Consider the following 22,711-nt stretch of genomic DNA (forward strand, 5'->3'; position numbering starts at 1 on the left):
GGCTATCAGGGTGCAAGGGGATTGTGAAGAAGGCGGAGCTAAGATCCATCACAGTGAAAGTCTTAGCCCACACAGGTATATTAGATAATATTGTCGCTGGGTTTGGGACCACTGGGAAAGATGGTAAGACTATTTTGTTCAATTCTCGGAGGTCCTGAGTAAATCGATAGACAGGGGCCCCGTTCGGGCCCTTGGATCCTTTTTTCACAGGAAGTATCGGGGTGTTACATTGACTGTATTGAATCTCCCTTAAAATTCCTTGCTTCAGGAGGTCTTGTATCACTGGTGCGATGCCCTCCTCCCCTTCTTTTGATATTTTGTATTGTGGCACTCTTGGGAGAACTGCCCCTGGCTTCAGTTTTATCTGTACCGGTGGGTAGTTCAATACCCGCCCTACGTCATTGGCACTTGTTGCCCAGACCTCTGGCGGCACACAATGTCGTAATTCTGGCGGTATTTGGAGGTCGGGGCATGTCATGAATGCTTGTACCATTAAACCATTTGCCTTGCTCTCTAAAAAGACCCCTGTTGGTGAGCAGTGTATGGTGCATTGTAATTTGCATAACAGATCTCTCCCCAGCAAATTCACGGGGCAGAACCTGCTAAGGATGAATTGGTGGTGCACTGTTATCGTGCCTACTACAAACTGTAGTGGCTCAGTAAGGTATTCTGTAATCGGTTGGCCAGTCATGCCTACTGCGGTTATCGTAGTCCTAGAAAGTGGAGCTTCAGGCGTTGTTAGTGCCTTCAGCATTGATCTTTGAGCCCCTGTGTCAATTAGAAATGGAACAACCCTGCCCAATACCTCTCCCTCTACATATGGTCCGGATTGATCTACTAATATTGCTGGTGCTGTTATTATCACGCAGTTTCCCACTTTCAGGCATCCCTAGAATGGTGGTGGGGGTGGGGGTGGGGGCCAGTCATTCGTTACTGGGGTCCATCCTTCCCCTCCTGCCCATTGCTGCTGGGACTCATTTTCATGTGGCGTGTTGTCTCTGTACTCTGTGTGCTGAGTGTAGTTGGCGTGCTGGTGTCTGCCCTGTTGCCCGCATTCTCCACCAAATGTTGAAGCCTCAATGATTCACTGCAAGAATAAAAGATCAATGACACAGTTCAATAAACAATTCGCTCTCAGCATGTCTGAGTATGCAAGATTTATTGGGAACCCAATTAGAAAGTAATCACAATGCAAGATACGTGCACACGGAGACCTCAGCAAAAGCTCACTGAGTGCCCAATTGGTATGACAGTGCAGAGACATTTTATAGGTATATGCCCCCACAGGATGGGCATCATAGCATACGTAATCTGGATGAGGGTATGACCTGCTAGACCAATCAGTGAAGTGCACATATGGTGTGATACCCTTTTAAGGCTCGAAAGTGTGCCTACATTACCCACGTGTCATCTACAAGAACAGAATTGGGTTTTTCCATAAAGGTGAAATCGGCGTTTCTAGTGTACGTGGGTTCTGCACGTATTTGACCAGCAAGGGCAGGTCATGTCATGTCGACATCTTTTACTGAAAGATATGAGGTTTGGCAATAGCAAGCTAAAAGCTGGAAGCTGGCATGTCATTTCTCGGAAGCCTTGCGTTCGCTCTGCACGTTGCAGCTGACTGACACACAGAGTAGAGCGTGCGACCACTCTGTGGATTTCTGCTGGTGTCTTTCTTTCGTAGTTCAAAGAAGACTATAGGCCTGAAAACATATGTATTTGGTATCATATAAATGTCTGCTTCGTCAGTATAAGTGCAGTGAGCCGCAACGTGCTTCCTAAAAGCCACCTGGGGAAGGTGGAGTGCGGGCTGAAAGGAGAAGAAATACTAAAAATATATAAACACCCGGGGTCTATGTCAGCAAAGCTGCGCCAAGGTGCTAACCTACAATCTCGATCTCGGCGTGTCGGCTATCCGTGCAACACGGCCCAAGTGAACCGGGGAAGCTGTATATAAGGAGGAAGTGAAGTCAGTGAAAATGTTAACTAGCAAGCATGCCAGAAGACAGACTACAGTGTCCTCCAGCCGATAAGTGTCTATCTGGTGCTACTCATGGTCATGCGTGTCAGTGATGACATGACCCCTGGTCAAAAAGACGGAGTCTCCCGTTGATGTTGTTAGGCAACCAGGATGTGTGCTTGATAAGGCAGAAAGGAAGAAAGACTGTGAGATGAACAGAGCAGAAGGGATAAACTGGAATGGACAGTGGGAATCGGAAACAAGCATTAGCAAAGCAACCAATCAAGTGGAAAACGAAAGCCGTGGAAAACTAGATGTGCCGGCAGGCCAGCAGTGAATAATTAGGGGAGAGAGAGGGGAGGTGCTGGGGAACAGATGGCCGTGAAGCAGGGGGCGGGGCAGCGGAACCCTTTGAAGTCACGGCCTGCGGCCGTGAATAAGTGACGGCGGGGGTCGGGGCAGCGGAAGCCTTTGATGTGGCAAATGCTGCTGGCAGGGGGAAGCTCGTGCACGAGGAGCTTGTCACGTGATTCGCTTCTCGTGAACTATTGAAAATCCGGATCGTAAAAAAGTGGATGGACGGCAATAGGTTCGAGTAAACTCGACCTAAAAACCTTGGTAACAGGAGTTAGGAGGGGGAGAAGGGGCAGGAACCACCTAACTCAGCTTCATACAGCTTTTTAGGGCTCGCACTGCGACGCAATCGCGAAGCCATTGTCGCTGTGGAGCCCTATTGTAATCAGTTTGGCTTTCAAGGACTAACAAGACTTGGAGACAAGAGACTGGCACACGCACGCACCCTGCCGGAATCGGATCAGGTCGCGCGTGTGAACATGCGCTCCCATTACGGCAGGCTCTTCAGTCACCATGGATCACGATCACGCACGCGCACACACTCAGCCACACATATATACACATGCCCGACACCACCCACCCCCACCCACTCACCGTGCTCTACACACAGACACATGCACACACACACGCGCACACACACGCGCACACACCCCCCCACTCACCGATCTCTTTCTGCGTGTTCCGTGTCTCTCTCTCCCTTAGCAGCCAGTGGGTCAGTCTCGGCATGGGAGGTCCGCACTGGTATCCGCTGGTCTTCACCCGGGCCCCTTCCTGGAACCCGGGACTTCAGCTGCCACTTCGTTTTCGCTCCGGGGCTCGCTCCTAAAAACGAAACTTTGGAATGACGCGCATGCGCAGGCAGCCCCCGCCCTCAGTTACAGCCCAGTACTGAGCTGCTTTCGGTTTGGTTTCCTAGTCTTCCGTGTTCGCTGCGGTGGCTGCTGCTGTTTGTACTTGTTGGGGCAGCGTTGGACTTTTAATTTGCATTATATCGGAGTACTCTGCGAAGGGCTTTTGAAACGTTTGGCAGCGTGGTTGGTAAGTTTATTTTTTGTAACTTTGGGCTTTTTAAAATGAAAGGGTATGTTGTGGGCTTGATATGAAATTTTAGCGCTAAGGATTTACACATAGATTAGATGGTATGTGTAGCGCATGATGTTTAATTATTTTTAGTTATTGAAAATGAAATCCAACGTATATTTTTTAGCGGTTGCGAAAGTTTAAATGTGTGTAAAACCATTTTTCGAAGACTCTTAAGAACACGCTTTCAGCCGCTGCCGATTGTGTGCCTGCTGACGCTTCACTCTTAAGATGGCAAAGATAGTGCCCCATGGGCTCGATGAGAGAGGCAGGCTCGCTCCGTTGTGCCCAGAGACAAGCTCGCCCCGTTGACCCCAGAGACAGTCTTGCTGCACAGCACTCGGCTCAAGGGCAGACAATGAAAGAACCGAGGCTCATCCGTGCCGCTGGGAAGGAGTTCAAATGTTCAACAGACAGTGACCTCAGCGACCACCCACCACCGATGGGCTTCATCCTGCTCATGTACCACAGATGAAGGGTCCAGGGCCCCGGGAGGGCCGGGGTCTGTCTACAGGTAGCAGGCGCCTACAGGCCACTCAAAACCAAACCTGTGGACACTAGCAGGGTAACCCCAGAATGCACAAAGTGTAACATCTGCAAAAAGACACACAGCTCAGATGCTGTGTGTGCGTCCTCTGCGCCATGCATCAGAGTCAAGGAAATAAACATCTCAAACCTGGCGGGCGGCTTCAAGGCACTGTGGCGGCTCCAGAGGGCACTTTCTAGGTCGTGCACCAGCCTGTGATCTTGGGGCTATATATGGAAAAGCAGGGTTATGGAGAAGAGTACTTGCGCGTTCCTGGCATTTAAACAGGGCCTCCTCCGCCCCCCACTTCACCTGGTAAAGCAGCGTGCAGGAGGGTGTGGCTCGCCGACAACAAACATTACATGTCTACAGAGGCTGCCAGAGCCGGAAGCTGAGATTCACAGCCTGCGCCCGGCGTCCTCAGAAGGACGTGCAGATACCCGTCCCCCTCCTCCTCTAGCGCCTCGAGGCTCGTCACTCGGCCATGCAATACACTAACTCTCTCATCTGATGCAAGCCTGCGCCCCTTAACCCAGGAAATAATGGAACCTTTCACCCCAATGTAGGTGTTTGACGTTCACTTCTCTGCACGTCCACCGAGTTGCCTCCTAGGTTTGACTTGGATGATGCTTTGTAAAGCACCTGGAAGTCCTTCCTGTCGATCTAGCTCGCGCTATATCAAGAAACAAGAGGACTAGCAGCGCTGTCACGGGTGAAAGCCTCTCACCAGGACCCCAAAGGAAATAGGACCAGTAATCAGCACAACGCCCAACCCCGGTCAAAGGCCAAGAAACCAGTAGCGATACTAATGAGAGGGCCTAAGGGAAGATGAGGTCCACTCTTTACCCGGTGGTAATGATGGAATCCGAGGAGGAGGTGGGGGAAGGGGGACGCGGGGTTGTCAAAAAAGTTTGTCGCACCGGGCAGCACTACTGCTAAAGCTGGCCCTGTTTCTAGCTCAAGCGGCACTGACACCCGTAGTCTAAAGATAATATCTCTGCCTCAAGTGAAGTACTCTGGTACCCAAGGATGACTAGCAAACAATATTATTCACAACATTGCTTACTATTCAGCAACATTTCACAGTTTGCAAATCATCTTTATACACCAATTCACAGTTTGCTAACAAATTAATGCAACACATTGTCATATACAATGCCAATAGCTCAAACTTTAATGCTGCGAGGCCTATTGCATTGTAAATGCTTGTTTTTCTAAGCTGTTAAAGTTCTAAAGCCTCCGCTATCTGGTACAATCCTACTGAAGAATGTCTCATTTCTATGGCTGAAGAACTTATCCAGGTGGTTCCATTGTATCGGTGGTACTATTGTGATTTATCTTTGCTTTTTATTTAACAGTTGTTTCAGTTTCCTTGTATTGTTCGAAGCTCCGCTTTCCCTAAGACCATAAATCATTTTACTTTGCCTTAAGCTTGAAGTCTTCCAGGCAGGGGCGTCTTGATGGCTTTGTATAGAATGTGAAATCGGGCATGAATAGTCACAGATTAGTTGAAGGAAGACACTGAGTGTTGGCTTGAGGTGAAAATGAAAGGTATGGTATTGTGGAAATGGTGGCGCAGGAGTGGGTGATCGTATAAAAGGGATGGGAATGAAAGGCATGGGAAGGATTACTTAATGTGCTGCATACTACGTGCTGCCTATTACAGGCAGCACTTTAGCAGCTACTGAAGGCTGTTTTTAGCTAGGGCATATGCATGTTGCATGATATCCACTCTGCAGCCCCGTTTAGCAGTCAAAGATAGCAATGGATAGTTTGAGCCAGTATGTAATGTATGTGCTTTTGGTTATTCCCTTTCTACAGCACAATCCAGCAGTCAACGTGAGATGCTCCTGGATAAGGAGAGTGAGATAGCCTCCCTGCTCGAGAAGCTCAGATTGAAGGATGCAGACATGCAGCGAATGCGTGAAGAAGAAGCACAGCGTGCAGGTTTCCTACAGAATGCTATCTTGTCCTATGTGCAGAGCTCACCTCTTGGTGCCTCCAGTCCAAGGAAATGAAGTGTCGGAAATAAAGTGTTGCAGGAGAAGTCTCCACACCGTCGGGGTTTCTGACAGTACCTGAGCACCTGTGAGGGAAGAGTGGATCACAGCTATTTACAGCCTATTGAATGCAGGGGGAAATACGCTAGGCAGACTCATGCTTATCTGGAAGCGGCCATTTTAATGGACCTGTAGTTTGCATGCCTCGGGATGGCTGGCAGACTTTCATATGGTGCCTAGCAGCTTGCTATGCCTTGTAATATGGCAATAGAAAGGGGAAATATGGATTTGAAATCTTGCTACAGACAGGAGGGTTGTCTGGGTCTCACATGTTATGTTAACCAGGGTTTTATAAAGCTCACAGCTACTCTACTGAGTGTCCCGGCACTGGGTGAGTGTGACTGAACTAGACAGAAAAGGAATATGTGCAGAGCGCAAAGTCTTACGTTATTGCTGAAACAGCCATGTTTTTGGGGCTTTTCTGAAGGGAAGCAGATCCTGAAGAAGTCTCACAGCTAGTGGCAGATCATTCCATAGTTTTGCCACTCTCAGCCGGAAGGAGCGGCCTCCAATTCGAGAGTATTTCACCACTGGAGTGCAGACTAGCGCCAATGAGGCGGAGCGAAGAGATGCCCTTCAGACATGGGCAATGGTGAAGGGCATATCCAGCCATAAGGCAGGCCATATAAGTTATTACTGTTCAATATCCAGACTTTCCAAACGTATACCATATCCAAGAGCATCATACTTGAAACGAGGACTTCTAAGCCAGTATCATTAATGTATAATATGCAGACTGCATCAATAGTGTCTCTTTACTTTTCTTACTGCATTTCATGACATCCCACTCCACTTTTCGAATAGAATGCCATGGGATTGTTGGACGCTGAAGTCATCCTTGACATACAGTCTCGGTGTCAAAATAAAGCTCTGTGCAGACTATAGCAGCACAGGCTCTGGCGTGTACACACTATTTTAATACTTTAAAATTACAATTTATGGATAGAGGTCGCACTCATTGTCGGAAATTCACTTTGTGTCCTATTCCAGTTTACCACAGGGATTTTTTTTTTGTGGAAGGGAGGAGGGTGGTCTGCTCTAGTTGATCCTGGTCATCAGTTCAGAGCACCTCTTCTGAAACAAAGGAGTGTCAAGAATAAAAGGCGAAAGAACAACTTGGTTAAACATACTGAGCCTCTACAAGACATTACACACCTTTGAAATTAAGATTGAAAAACGAGGTCGACTCCCTGCCAGGATGACAGGTTTCTCAAGGCCATTTCACACTAAATGCCCTACAACATTGTCACAAAATTATGAAAATGTTACATAATCCGTTGCTCCAGAAGAACCTTTGTGTGCCAGCATATTTCTCAGAGTACAGGATAAAATAACTTTAAGTCCTAAGGGACAGGAGACCAAGGACAATTTCCATCAGACGAGATACTGTTATCCACTAGAAATGCTGACATTTCAGTCCACTTTAAACGAAAAATCAAGAAAGTGCACATTTCCTGGGCACGATGATATTTTCATAGCTCATGATGCGAGTCTCTCCAAGAACGACAGGAAGACTGAAAGTGCCAGAGTATTGGAGACTATAAACTGACATTAGCCTTTTGTCAGTCTTATCCACGTTGATGCAAAAAGGAGAACAGTCGACATTTTTTGAGAATAAATGACTGACTCCCACAGTAGTCGGGAATGTCTTATTGGCTAGTAAGAGAATTCCTATTGTGTGAATGTCAATCAAATGTGTATATATAATCCACGGCAGAGAAGAGATGCATTGTCAACATGTTGGAACTGAGGGCTGTGCACATGGCATTTCATTTCTTTCTTCACCCCATAAAGATGAGTTCTGTTTGGATCCAGCATGCATTACTTCAAAAAGAAACGATGCTCAACATCCAGGATCCTCAAGCAATCTACAACTGTTTGTGAGCACAACTATTTATTTACTAGATGTGGAAAGTGTATACAAAAAAATACACTGTGGATAGCGTGTTTTCAATAGATATTAAATGGGTCGTTAAAATCAAATGGCCATATTATCAAGAAAGGGCGACACATTATCGCCGCTTTTATCGGCAGGAAACTGCTGATAAAGCGGCGATCATGGGCTTGATAATAGGCCCTTGTGAATTCCCATAGAAGCCCAGGTTAACACCAGAACCTGGACTTCTATTGGAATTCACAAGGGCCTATTATCAAGCCCATAAAAGCGGCGATAATGTATCACCCTTTCTTGATAATATGCCCCAAAGTTCTCAAGGAAATTTAAATTTGGTGGGGGTTTCCACAGCTAGATGTCTTTGCACAACCAATAAAACACAGGGGCTTATTCACAAGCCCAATGCGTCACTTTTAATATGGGAAAAAGTTATGTACCATCGGCGCGAGGGGCTTCTGAATAGCCCCACAGAATGTAGTGACTACGCATCTAGGTATCTTGAGCCCAACTCTGAGCTGGGCAAGAATTTTTCTACACGCTCTTACCTCTCTACCTTTCCTGTACAAGTCAAAGGAAGGATCTTTTGCATAGCCAGCAAGTAATGAGCCTAGGACCTTCTACTGCAAGTCTTACTGAATGATGCCATGAAGACTAGTTCTCCTGTCCAAGACAAAAAGTAGCATGCAATACCACAGTCTTCCAAAAAGTAATTTAACAGCTTGGGTCCCGACTACTAGCAGTATGACCATTTGAGTCTGTTTTTCGAACTACATGAACAGCCTCAAGTTCAAAGACCTTCATTAATACCTTCCTTATGCTTTCAATATTAGAGATACTGCTTATGTTACTTGACATTGGTTCTAGAACAAGCAGAGCAGAGAAAGTACAAATTATTTTTATTAAGCTTAAGCTGAGCTCTTCTACAATATCCAGTTCTTCATGGAAGGTTTACCTAGTCCTTTACACATTGGTACGCTCTCCTTCGGAACCTAGGAAAGTATTATTCTTGATGGTCTTTGCATTACAGTGGGTGGCTAGAGAGCTTCATGGCCTGGTATTAACCAGTTCTTATACAATATCAGCATCTCTCTTAGGACTGCCCCCTCAAAATTATATCTGCTGTTTTATCATCTGGTGTTCACAGCCATTATATCTCACTGGGTGGAAATGTCCTTACAAAACTGCAGACTGGGTTATGTTAATTAAATTAGACAGATTTCTCTTTAGATAAAGGTAAGGAAGTACAATTTGGATAATATTAAATGAATTAGGTTAGAAAATAAATCCACAGCACTGTTTCTAAACTTTGGCTCTGCACCTATGGGATTTCTACCTAATAAGTAGACAAGTGCGAGGTTATTAATTTTCCAAGTAAGCCTCAAGCTTATTCTATGTGTAAAATAGCCTTTCATCTCAGAAATATTCCCTATACTGTATTGTTGCCTTGCCCGTCATGCCCTTAGTTCAATGAAGTGAGTCCTGTTTACCCAGTTTGTGCTTGCTAATTTTTTCCAAGATCCACAAAACCTTCTACCATAATAGGCCACTCCCCTAACTTTGGTCAGTCCATAAAAGGAAAGCGCATTTGCCGTTCTTCATGCTTTTGTGAATGTCTTAGGCGCCAGTGACTCTGGGCATGGTATTGTGATAACTTGGTGCAGGGACCAGCTAGGTAGCCAAGCCTTACTGGGCTTGGTTTGCCTGTGGAGGTTGGGCTTTATTGTTATGACCTGTGGTCAAACCAGGAATTGGGACCAGGTGAACAACACCCTGTGTGGAGGTCAGTAGCCAGCTTTAGGGTCTCATCCAGGGCTTAGAGTCAGGTGGCCTGATAACCAATAAAGATGAAACTAAAATCTCAACACTTTGTGAAGCATAGATAGGAACATTGGGGCGCTTGCCTTGTGGCTGATCCTAATGATGCCACATTCAGCTTTAATCCCCGAATGGTATCCGGCATATGAGGAAAAAAAGGTGTGATGCTCAATTTGTGTTGTACATTTTGGTTGGGTTGCCCAGCACTCCGAGCTCTCAGATGTCCAGCAAGAGACAGCACATTTATTCCATGTTTCTTGGCGCATGTCAATGGCAGAGAAGCCAACTGTTTCAATCTGGACAAAGAGAAGCCAGAAACAGTGATATTCCGCAATAAACCCCACCATGGGACTCCAACTGGTGGCCAGGTCTCATGCCAGGAATCTCAGAATACATCAACAGCAAACTGGACATGACTGCACAAGCCAACAACATCACTGGATCCTGCCACCACACCCTGAAGTTGCTGAAGAAGATCCTCAAGTTGTTCCCAAGCAAAACTAGAAAAACTGTCCCTCACACCCTAGTTACCAGCAAGTTGAACTGCTGGGATTACCAAGCAACTCACTAGAAGGCTACAGTCCATCTAGAACTCTCACTAATCCAAACCTCGGTGAACTACACTGGATTTCAATACACAACCATGCTAATTCAAACCCCTCACCCTTATTACAGTTCCACAGCCCAAACAAAAGGAACACACCATGCCCGGTTCCTGCATTTCCATGAACCACACCTTTAAATCCAGATTTTTTTCTGCCTTAGGAGTTGACCCAGAAACATCATTTCAAGGTCCTCCCACTCTTCTGCAGTGGGATGTTATGAATTCAAGGTACTTCACAACTCGGTCATCACCTACCTGAACAGTGGCATCTCGTTCCACCAACCATCCAAACACCTCCACGCCACAGTACTCCATCTCAGGATGACAAACTTTCTTGCATTGCTCCTAAATCTTGGACGACCACTCTCTCCACATCAGATCCCCCTCTCTTAAATTTCGCAAGAAGCCCTGGCTTTTCCATTAACCAACCTACCATAGGTACGGTTAAGCGCGCACACACCTGCTCAGCACCAGGCTACCCTTCTGAGTGATAGTGTGCTTTACAAGTACATATAACAGAAGATGGGCGCTATCTCCCAGTAGATTGGTCTAGAGAGCAAACTGGAGACTGCAGCCCGAGAAAAGAGCAGCAGGTAAATGATGATGCAGGATTGCACATCAATGGACTTTCATAACCAATGTAAATGATAGGATTGTGAAAGCTGCATAACAGAATACCAGCACTTTGCACATCCAGCACCAGTTCTTCAATAGTCTTCCAAGTCTCAGGATAGTGACTTGTAATGTAATGTATGTATACTTGTAAAGCGCACTGTTACCTCGTTACGTGGCGTCCTGGCACTGTATACCGCTGGGGAACTTGGTAGCTCACCAGGTTACCTTAGGCCATCAACAGTGTAGGCAGAACTCTTAGCATTCCAGAGAGATCCATTTTAAAATCATGGTTGCCCACTGATCCTAAAATTCAGTTCCTGCCCCCTACTAGTTGAGCCTGTGGATCCAACAGTTTCTCTTGGACATGTGTGTACCCCCCAAAATCATGACCTCAAACTGTCCAATTCTCAAATTCTGTGCTGGTGGAGTTTAGTGCCCCCAGGAGACCAAGTTGTAAGTAGAAACCCAGTCCCCAAGCTGAGGTTAGAGATTTGCCAAATACCAACCTGGTCTATCTTCATCACTGCCTGTGCCCAGTAAACTGAAACCCCCAAACATAGGTCCCCAAGCATCCCTGTTCGCCATGATACTGAAACTATTTTGTGAACCTGCCTATGGCGCCTTGGATTTCTTTTGATGAGGTGTAACCCACACTGCAGGTTTGGGTGAGGGGGATGTCCTGACTTTGGCTGCATTTGACACTCAACCACAGCAGCTCCGAACTACAGAACTGTTCTTCCTCACACCCAGGATTGCCAAGTAAGTGGAGCAGCTGACTAGCATATGATGGCAAACATTCCTCCATTATTGTATTTTATGGCACCTTTGCCCAGTTAAGTGACTTGGGAGTAAATAAACTTAATTAAACCTGAGGTCCTATTAAGGATGCAAAGAATACAAATATCTTCTCGGCATGATAACATTAGTCACAGGAATCCATGTTGTAACCATCTATCAAGTTGGATAGAGACCAATGGGACTAATATGCTCTGATTTAGGTAGGCGGCTGAGAAAGGACAGTCCCATTTACACCACTAACAATTACATCCCACTGCTGGAGAGTGGGAGGACCTTGAAATGTCATCTCTGGGTAGACTCTTAAGGCAGTCAGAAAGACCTAAATTTAAAAGTGTAGTTCATGGAATTGCAGGATCCTGGCAAGGTGTGTTTCTTTTGCAATCCGAACAATAAATTTGCAAAGCAGCCAAGTAGAAGTCCGCCCACCCTTTTGCCTAAAACTGCTGTCCTTATTCCTATCCTAGAGCAGACATCAGAGTGAGCCAAAAGTTCTCCTGATAGCATATATTAATTGGGGGTGGGAGAGGCAAGCAAGACTATTCTATTCAGTGCTTGTGAATGTTGAAGGTCTCATGATGGAGAACAAAGAGTTATAGATATCTGTCAAAATGAACTATCATTGCAATTTATTTTGGTTTTTGTGATTTCTGGTGTACTTTAAAGTGCCTTAGCAGCATGTTCCCTTGGTTCTTCTGTTTCTCCTGTTTCTCCTTTGAACTTAGACGTTCGAGAAATAAAGGAAACTGTGCTTGTGTATCATTATGGTCATATTAAAAAACATTTCTCTTTATGAAATACTATTCAGCGATCTCACATTTCAATTATATTAACTCTGTTAAAATGCCCATGATGAAGGCCAAGTTGTATTTCTTTTTTAGCTTCAGAGGTTGTACATAAAGCTACTAATAATATCATGATATTGCGTTTGTGTCACTTAAATTAAACTTTGTCAGACATGCAGTGACAGCTTTGAGAAGCATGATGCATATAAATAACAGATCAATTGCACGTTTTTTTACCTTTGTATATTGCTGTGTTATATGTGTTCAATTTGATGTAGTAGACAACTTTTTTTATTTCATTATTTGTATCATACTAAATATAAAATTATTTTGCTGCAGAACTTTTTGTAAGTTTTTAAATAAATCATTTTTGCCAAGTTGTGAGCAGATCTCATTCTCTCGATCCGTTTTGGCACCCTTTCTAGGAACCGCTCTCACCAACTGTGCTAATTAAGGCTGAGTTTCCTGGAAGAAGTAAATTCACTTGGGTTATTAAGAAAAAAAACACAGATCTGAAAGTCTGTCTAGCAATGTTACAAAGACACCTCGCAGCAAATATGAGGGCTCCAGTAAGGGATGATTCTTGTTCTCTGGTCCCGTGGCAGTCCGCTTGGTATTTTAAGTTGCAAGGAATCCTCCATCAACTGGCAGGGTCACACCATGGATCATTGCACTTTTGTCGCTCAGTAGGAAAAGAATTGTGTTCACCACGTCTTCCACCTCTAAAAGAAAACAGAGTGGTCAGTTCTGTCATCTACAGATGATCTGGGCAGCTTCTAAGATGCCTCCGCTTACTAACAGCACAGATTAATGTTGGAGTTAAAAAAACACACATTTCTATCAGTCACATCCTAGCAGCAAAGTCGGGCAAATGTGAATTACTGTATATTATGTGTACATTGAGGGGGAGATTTATAAAATCTCCATGCAACGCAGCCCCCCACGAGGCTGCGCGACAGGGAGGGAGCAGGAGAGCGCCATAGTTCAAAAGATATGGCTCTCTTCGCCCCTTACCTGTGCATCTGCACGGATTGCAGTTGCTGTGCACCACGCACCACCTTAGCGCAACAGGGCTAGGGTGTGCATGTGTGAGTCTAGCTTAGGTTTTGTACAGGAAGGGTACCCTTCGGGCACAAAATACAATGCCTAGACAGGAGTAAAAGCTTTTCCCACTTTCTATGCGTGCTGCATAGAGCAGCACACATGCAAAGTTAAAAAAGGAAGGAGAAATAAAAGCATTTCTCCTTCCTTTTGCACCTACTTCAAAATGGCGCAGTTTTCTCAAGCGAAATCCAATCAACTGTATTTAGTATATTGGGTTTAGAGTGAGAAACCTTGGGTGGTTGCATGGGAACCCCCATTTAACACCCTTGGCACGCCCCAATGGCGCAAAGTAATGGCGCTGCTTTGCATTACTTTTCTGTTATTTCCAGCACAAAACAAGTTTAACGCTGGAAAGTAAATTAGGAAAAAAGATTTTGCGCCGTTTGCATCACTTTTGTGACACAAACACAGCACATAATCTTAGTAAATCTCCCCCCCAAGTGTGTAACATCGATCCAGACTCAAAAGGCAACTCATTGGGAGGCACTTTGCAGTACAGAGGACAAAGGTTAATAACACCTGTAAAGTCGTTTACATTAGCAGTGAGTGATTCTTACCCTTTTGCTCGAAGGGTAGCACCACAGTTCAACTCAGAGTCATTAACATCTGATTAACATACAAGATGGATGTATGATGAAACATCGCTAACCGTAACAACACATGCAATTACCACGCTGTTTTTAAATCATCAAAGGCATTACATCGCACGCATTTACTGCGCATGCTGTTGCCACACAATTGTAGTGTCTCTGCTGCTTTGGGGCATTACAATGCAGGTCAACAAATCGCCTGCTGTTACATTGTTCTTTGCACTGAGTTTATGAAGTCTCTAATATACAAGAGAGTGCAGAAGATAGCGTAGGCAGGTTGCATGGACCGGCTCACACTAGGAATGGTGGCGGGGTGCCCAGTGCGACAAGCTGCAAGCGGAGTAGCTGCGGTAGTGTGAGCGTGCTTACACCCGTGGCCGAGGGCAGCTCAGTGCGCAATTAAGGTATGTAGCAGGGGCCCTCGAGAGCCAGGAGAACGGCCCCTGTGGCAAGAAGAATAGGGCACTGAGCAGGGCACCAAGCATCGCCCCACGCTTCAGCTTATGGTAGGGAGGGGAGGGCATGCACGCGGTACAAATGCTGGCTGCAGGCAAAGAGAACGTCAAGGTAGAGTCCGCATATGAAGAGCAAAGCTGTAAGTGAACGTTTTTGTGCATTCAAAGTTTCAGTTGGACACACATTACCCCCTCATGGGTCCTCCCCGTCCCAGTCCTAACAACGTGAGGCAGTCCTGCCTCCACCCAGCCAATCACAACGCCAGTATTTCAATAATACATAAGCCCCGCCCACCTACCGCCATGCCTGTTTTTTTTCTGCTCCGACGGCTGTCGGAACGCTGGTGCTCCCGGTTCCGGTCCCTGGATCCAGTTTCCTTTGGTGGCGGTTCCGTGAGTTTTTTCTTGTGTGTTTTATTTAAAACTGTTGTATTTCTTGTAATGCACGGCTCGGCCGGTACGGTTTTCCGGTCGGCCGTGCTCCTGTTCTGGGGTCAGGTGTGCTCCCCGCTCATGTGCTGGGCTGGGGCGGGGAGTTTTAATGGTATCCTGGCCTCGGGTCGTTCCAGCGCTGCTGCACTATCGCAGCGTCTGGCCCCCGCGGCCATTCTCTTTTTGACCTGTGGCTGTGGGTGGAGACATCAGGGCTGCCCTCCTTTTATTACATACTCCTACACACCTTTGTGTGATTGGTTGATTGGGGGCAGTATTTATTGGAGGTTGCTGGGCACTTCCTGTGTTGCAGTGATTTCCTGTTTGGTAACTTCTGGGTTTTGTCACCATGAGTGAGGGTCCTTCTTCTCCTGTGCCGGCTAAGGCTGTTTCCAAGCAGCATAATATTCAGGATCTGCTGGAGGACGACGTCTTGCAGATTTCTAGGGCTGATTTAAGGGACTTGATTGATTCTGCGGTCCAGTCTGCGCTGCTGGAGCCTGCGGCTAAGCGGGCTAAGGATGATGAGGAAGACCTGGACAATTCCCCTAAGGGAAAGTACATCCAGGGCAAGGTTTTTTCGGACATGCTGGTGCATATTCGAGAGGTGCTTGGGTTTGACCCTAAATCCCTGTCTGAAGATGGATTTTACGCTCAGTATAGTTCCTCTGTGGTGGATGACCTCCCCTTCCATGATGTCCTGAAGGATATCCTCACTAAGGAGTGGCTGGAGGTGGATAAGCAGGGTATTCCGCGATTCCTGGGGAAGCGATATCGCCTGGCGGACTTTGATTCCCAGTTTCCTGCGATTCCGAAGGTTAATTCTCTTTTGTCTTCTATGGCTTCCTCCTCTTCCTCTTTGTCTTCGGAGGAGGCTTCCCTGTCTGATCCGGTGGAGCGTAAGGTGGAATCTGCTCTCAAGCGTTCTTACGCCGCTTCTCACTTTGGGGTGCGTGCTAGCACTTATGCGGCCTATGCGTCTCAGGTCCTGCTCAAGGATTTCGAGAGGCTGTTTGACTGTCTTCAGGATCATGGGGACCCTACTCCTGTGTTGGCTCAAATGGAGGTTTTGGCGCAATTCCTGTCGGATGTCACTTTTGATTCCTTGTGGGCTTTCTCCTCGGCTGCTGGGGCGGCGGTGGCTGGGAGGAGGTCTCTGTGGACAAAGCCATGGCGTCTTGATGCTGCTCAGAAGTCTTTGGTCCATAAACTGCCTTTTGAGGGTCCTCGTCTCTTTGGGGATGCCTTGAATTCGATGGTGCAGCGCTCTGCGGAGGAGAAGAAGTTGTTGAAGCCTTTTCAGCCTGCTCCTAAGAAAAAGTCTTTTTTCCAGAAGCAGGGGTTTCAAGGGGTTTTGTCCTCTCAGCCCTTTCGTGGTCGGGCCCGTGGTCGGGGGGCCGCGTTCCAGTATAAATCCCGGCCTCAGCAGCAACAGCAGCAGCAGCTGCCACAGCCTCCCTCTGGTGCTGGACAAAAGTGACTATGCTTCTGTGGGGGCTCGTCTCCATTTGTTTCTGGACCGTTGGTCAGCTCTGATCTCCGATCAATGGGTCTTGGATATCATCAGGTGGGGTTACCGGATTCCCTTCCGAGGCCCTCCCCCTCTGGATTGTCTTCTGGTTACCCCGTTGTCAAGAGACCCCGTGCGGCGGTCTGCCATGTTGTCCGGCGTCGCCATGCTGTTCCGAAAAGGGGCGGTGGTGCCGGTTCCGGTGGAGGAAGTGGGCCTGGGGTTCTATTCCCATCTGTTTCTGGTTCCGAAACCCGATGGTTCCTTCCGCCCCATATTGAATCTCCGTTCCCTGAACAAGTTGGTGCGGTTGGATCATTTTCGGATGGTCACGTTGCAGTCCGTCATTCCCCTCATCCAGGAGGGAGATTTTTTGGCTTCCCTGGACTTGGAGGACGCCTATTTTCACGTTCCGGTCCATCCTGCCAGTCAGCGGTTCCTGAGGTTTGTGGTCCAGGGGATGCATTTCCAGTTTCGGGTTCTGCCATTCGGCCTCTCCACTGCTCCCAGGACTTTTACCAAGGTATTGGCTCCTGCTGTGGGGGTTTTGCAACATCGGGGTTTCTCCGTGTTTCCCTATATTGATGATTGTTTGGTCTCTGCTTCCTCCTTCCCTCAGGCTCTTCTGGCGGTGGAGGCTACATTGTCCCTGTTCAAGGAGCTGGGGTTCAAGGTGAATTTGGCCAAGTCTCATCTGGTTCCTGTTCAGAGACTTCAGTTCATCGGGGGTCTGTTCGACACCTCTCTAGGGGCGGTGTTTCTCCCTCCTGTTCGGATCCTTTCCTTACAGACTCTGCTGCTGGATCTGTTGAGTCGTCCCTCTGCCCCGGCTCGTGTTTGGTTGCGGGTCCAGGGGTTGATGGCTGCGACCACTGCTGTGGTTCCTTGGGCTCGCCTCCATCTCAAGCCCTTGGTGACTCATCTGTTGGCTCGGTGGGACCCCTCCCGGGCGGATTACGAGACTCTGATTCCTCTCTCTCCTTCTCTGATTCTGGACTTGGACTGGTGGCTTTGCACTCCCAACCTGGAGAAGGGGGTGCGGTTTTGTCTTCCTCCTCCCCTTTTGTTGACGACGGATGCCAGTCTTTGGGGTTGGGGGGCCACTTTGGGGTCCTTGGAAGCCAAGGGTCGGTGGTCTCAGGGTACCTGCACCCGTTCCTCGAACTGGTGGGAGTTGGCGGCAGTCTGGGAGGCGGTGCAGTTCTTTCAGGTTCATCTCCTGGGGGCGAATCTGTTGGTTCGTACCGACAACCAGGTGGCACGTTGTTACTTGAACCGCCAGGGGGGGACCAGGTGCGCGTCTCTGAACATGTTGGCCTCCATGATTTGTGCTTGGGCGGAATCTCATCTGTTGGCCTTGAGGGCGGTGTACATTCCGGGACGGTTGAATTTTCATGCGGACGCTTTGAGCCGCGACCTTCCATCTTCTGTTCTGTACCATCTCTCTCTTCCTCTGTTCCTGTCCCTTTGCCTTCGGTTCGGGACTCCTTGGATCGATCTTTTTGCGTCCCCTCACAACTCTCTCCTGCCCCGGTTTTGTTCGGAGGTGCTGTGTCCTCAGGCTTGGGCGGTGGATGCTCTTTCGATTCCCTGGCCTTCGGGCCTTCTGTATGCTTTCCCTCCCATTCCCCTCCTCCCGAGGGTGCTGCAGAAGATTCGGAGGGAGAAGGTTTCGGTCCTGTTGATTGCTCCTTTCTGGCCTCGCCGCATTTGGTTTCCTCTCCTGCTGAAGCTGGCGGAGGGTCGGTTTGTCCGGCTTCCTTTGTGTCCATCTCCTCTTCAGTTTCCACTCCTGTCTCTGCCTTGTCTTCGTCGTTTGCAGCTGACGGCTTGGCTCTTGAGCGGTTGACTTTAGAGTCTTTGGGTTGTTCGTCGGTGGTGGCTCGTGACATCCAGTTGTCTCGGCGCCCTTCGACCCTTAAGTGCTATGGCCGCCATTGGGGTTCTTTTGTGTCTTGGTGTTCTTCTCATGGGGTGGATCCTGTACTGGGGGTTCCTACTTCTGTGTTGGAGTTTCTCCGGGATGGTTTTTTGAAAGGCCTTTCCCCTTCCACGTTGTCTGCTCAATGGGCGGCGGTTCGTGCTTGTCGGGGTCCTGGGGACTCCTTGGAAGGTGTTGCTCCTTTGGTTAGTCGGCTTCTTCGGAGCTTTCGGCTTCGTCGGCCGGTTTCTCCTGTTCTCATTCCTTCTTGGGATTTGCCTACTGTATTGCGTGGTCTGCAGTTGCCCCCTTTTGAGCCTTTGATGGAGGCGGATTTGTTGTGGCTGTCCGCTAAGGTGGCTTTCCTGTTGGCCATTACCTCTGCTCGCAGGTTGGGTGAGTTGGGTGCCTTGCTTGTTTTGTTTCCCTATTTGCAGTTCCTCCCGGATCGGGTTGTTTTGCGGCTTGATCCGGCTTTTCTGCCTAAGGTCTCTTCGAGTTTTCATTTGCAGCAGGAGGTGATTCTTCCTGATTTGCCTGCTGATGGGGATTCCCTTGTTCCCCCTTCTTTGGATGTTCGCAGGGCTCTCCAGATTTACGTCCAACGTTCCCTGGGGTTCCGGAGTTCTCCTGCCCTGTTTGTCTCCTGTGGGGGTGTGGCTAAAGGGAAGAAGGTTTCCACTTCCACGATCAGTCGGTGGGTCCGTTTGGCGGTCTGTCAATCTTACAAGTCTTTGGATTTGCCTCCTCCGTCTCATGTACAGGGTCGGTCGACGCGTTCTGTGTCTGCTTCCTGGGCTGAGGCGGCGGGGGTCTCTATCCAGGAGATTTGTAGGGCGGCCACCTGGCAGTCTCATCACACGTTTGTGCGACATTATCGGCTTGATGTTTTACATGCCTCTGCTGACAGTTTTTCTGTTGGCGTCTTGAACGCTGTTGTTCATTAATCTTTTATTGATTAAAGTTTTGTACTCTGCATGGATCCCTGGTGTCCTGCGTGTTTTCTTTATTGGTTCTCTGCTTGTGAGTTCCTCACGTTGTTAGGACTGGGACGGGGAGGACCCATGGGGGGGTAATGTCTTATTACTTACCGGTAATCTTCATTACCCCGATTAGGGTCCTCCCCGTCCCAGTCCTCTTCCCTCCCACCCTCCCGCTGTGTTTGTGTCGGAGTCTTGTTGATAACAGGCATGGCGGTAGGTGGGCGGGGCTTATGTATTATTGAAATACTGGCGTTGTGATTGGCTGGGTGGAGGCAGGACTGCCTCACGTTGTTAGGACTGGGACGGGGAGGACCCTAATCGGGGTAATGAAGATTACCGGTAAGTAATAAGACATTTCTGTTGAGACACTTCCAGACTTAAGTGATCACAAGCTGATTTGGGGATAAGTAAGACTGAATTTGTTTTCCACGGACTCTACTGCTTTCACAGCATAAACAGCAATTTAGAAAAAGACTGTCTCTATAAAAGTGCATAAAATACTATGGTAAGTTCAGGTTAGGGAGAAACCTGCTTTAAAAACTGCTTATATACCCTATTTATGTCCAAACATGTCAAAGGTAGACTAATAGAAGAGTACCCACACTCACTTGAAAGGAGTTTGGCATTTTCTGCACCATATTTGTTTGAAATTCATATGACTTTAGTCAAGTGGCACAACTGACCAGCAGCCATTTCTGAAAATCATTCCAGTACCACTGCTCCCAGAACTTAAACGCGCCCCTTTACACTTGCCAAGAGTTAGAAATGATCTTAGAATATTACATTTTGCACGTAGGCCGAGAAAATTCCATTATCTTCTGGAAACAATAAAATATATGAATATTAATCAGTTCATTTTATGCAGCTCAGAAGCAAAAGACGGGGTCAAACCGCCGAGTTTTGTCCCCAAGTAAATGAAGTGTATTGTTTGATTAATTACAAATGTACACAAATTAAGACATTGTGCAAATACTCGGGCAGATTGCACATGTGTTTGGCATGTTAAAACGCTCTTAAAGCTACGAATTAAGCTAGTAAATTAAAACAACTGCTCTGCTGCAGTCATGAACAAATCTGCATATCAACTGAAGATGCTCTCTGTGAAGCATGCAATTAGAGTTTGTTGACAGGATATGTGTGATGATAAAAGAAATGCGACTTCTGCTAAGGGCAGCATCCCTTTCCAGCATTCTCACAAATAAAATGCACAACGTTTCCGGGTAGAATGAGAATAGCTGGACTCAATTATTTAAAACGGTCACATCCAAGCAAGCACTGGTAAAGGCAATGGGTCAGGCAATGTCTGGCAGCCTTTTCGCATTGTCAGTACTTATTTTGTTTTGTCATGCTTTTTGAAAAACTTTTTTTTACTATCGAAGAGCATACCATGTCAAGGTAGTCCCTGGCACCGAAGGGAACTACTGTGTGTGTGGACCGTTCCATGCAGGAGCTAACAATTTGATCGCTGAAAAATTGGTGGAGCAAATAACCATTAACATCTCCATAAAACGGGGCGCCCTACCCAGGGATAAACTGAAGTGCATTATTGGTGCAAATTGCAGTGGAAAAACAACACCCGGCCATTCATCCCAGGGTTCGTGCCGGCCTGATTTAGAACGTGGAAGTGCATCAAGTACAAATTGATCATCTATACCAGCACTTGTCCTTAACGAGAATTAGCCCGCTGGCAGCTAGGCTGACCCGACCTGCTAGTAATTATACCACTGCAAACACCAAGGCCCCGCGAAAGCAGCAAGAAGTAAATGCGCAATGATATAGATGTGGGGAAAGCTCCATTGTTTTCAAAGAAAACATTGTTACGCTGTTGACCCTTCGGCTTTGACCCATTGATTGCTTTGGACATACCCTATCAGCAAAAACGTTGCAGTCTAAATATTAAGAGGCAGATATACAATAAATGGTGCATCCCTGCATATCAGCAGGGATGCGCCAGTTATTGTGCGTCACGGCTCTGCCACCGTGGATGCGCCGCAATTACGATGCAGCGAACCACGCGGCAATAAGTGGACAGATGCGTGACGCATGTGCTGCCGTAAAGGCGGCGCATTGCTGGAGTTGTGTCGCAAGTGCGACGCAGCTTCAGCAAGGCTTGGGGGTGCCCTATCCTGTAAATGCTGCATCAATCCTTACGCCTGCTTTAAAAGTGACTGAGATAAATCTTGTATATTTCACTCAGCCACTTTTAGCCGGCATTCCTGCGCCGGAATGCCCCCCCTCGCCCCGCCCCCCCCCCGGGGCAGGAACGCCTACATGTAGCGCAGGGCTTTACAACGGGACGCATCTCCCAGATGCGTCACGTTGTAAATACCCCGCACCATGGCACTGGATTTGCAGTGCCGCTGCGTCACAAAAGTGGCGCAACGGCGGCGTAAACGAGGCGGAAGGGGCTTGTAAATCTGCCCCTAAGTGGCTTGACACGCATTCTGAACACTAAAGAGATCTGCCGTTTTTAAACAAAGCACTACAGCCAAATGCGTGCTGTCGAACAGGTACCTCATTACCACAAAGGAATAGGCACCCAGACCATAAAAACACATATAATTAAAAGCTAGAGTGTGTTAATTCTATATTTAACCTTAGCTAGAGTCTGTACACACATAAAAACGCATGTGCGGCAACATAGCTAGAATAGCTAAACGTTGTGCACTTGCACCGCATCTGTCATGTCATTTGCACTTGCTAGCCATGTGATCGCTAGCGATGTAGTCAACACGCAGTTGTAGCATGCGTTTTGAAAGCATGCGTTGTAAAGCGGCCTGCGATGTGAAAGCTGCGTTGCAATGGCACAACTTGAAAACACCGTAGTCGTAATGGGTGTTTCCCATCCAAGATGGTCAATAACCATGTTCTCTGTGTCCATCTAGAAAATGGTGTACGGTTTGTGGGAGGAGCACTGAGAGTGTCAGCTATCCGCCCAGGAATAGCCCCCCCCCCCCCCCCCATCCCCCTGCAAGCACCAGTGGGTGGCCCAACCTCCGATCTCCAGAGGCACACCTGGTCACATACAGTGAAAGAGCAGTGGCTTTAAACCACTACTCAACTTTTCACTCAACCTCTCTCCATCAATGTGCTGTAGAAAGTACAATTGTTCTACTCTATTGCATGGTTCTGGTCTGCACCTTGCCGCAGCTTGTCTGATATGGCCCCTGGCGTCCCTTTATAGCATCAGACATCTTGCTGTGACAACGACCAGAGACGATTTTTTAA

General features: G+C 47.5%; 2 protein-coding genes across 3 annotated transcripts in view; one reads left to right on the top strand and one right to left on the bottom strand.

The window, feature by feature from the left end:
- LRRC45 (leucine rich repeat containing 45) overlaps positions 1-7,230 on the top strand; it is a 493,704-nt gene extending 486,474 nt beyond the window's left edge. For both annotated transcript variants that reach the window (XM_086931189.1, XM_086931190.1), the window contains exon 18: positions 5,742-7,230. In XM_086931189.1, the coding sequence (XP_086787315.1) occupies positions 5,742-5,938 (197 nt within the window). In that variant the 3' untranslated portion in view covers positions 5,939-7,230. The remainder of the gene's footprint in view (positions 1-5,741) is intronic.
- A 627-nt stretch (positions 7,231-7,857) lies between these two features.
- Positions 7,858-22,711, bottom strand: part of DCXR (dicarbonyl and L-xylulose reductase) — a 290,388-nt gene continuing 275,534 nt past the window's right edge. Inside the window, exon 8 of the mRNA XM_086931191.1 lies at positions 7,858-13,210. Coding sequence (XP_086787317.1) covers positions 13,107-13,210 — 104 coding nt within the window. The 3' untranslated portion in view covers positions 7,858-13,106. The remainder of the gene's footprint in view (positions 13,211-22,711) is intronic.

The sequence above is a fragment of the Lissotriton vulgaris genome, chromosome 7, assembly GCF_964263255.1.
Source record: "Lissotriton vulgaris chromosome 7, aLisVul1.2, whole genome shotgun sequence".
Lineage (NCBI taxonomy): Eukaryota > Metazoa > Chordata > Amphibia > Caudata > Salamandridae > Lissotriton > Lissotriton vulgaris.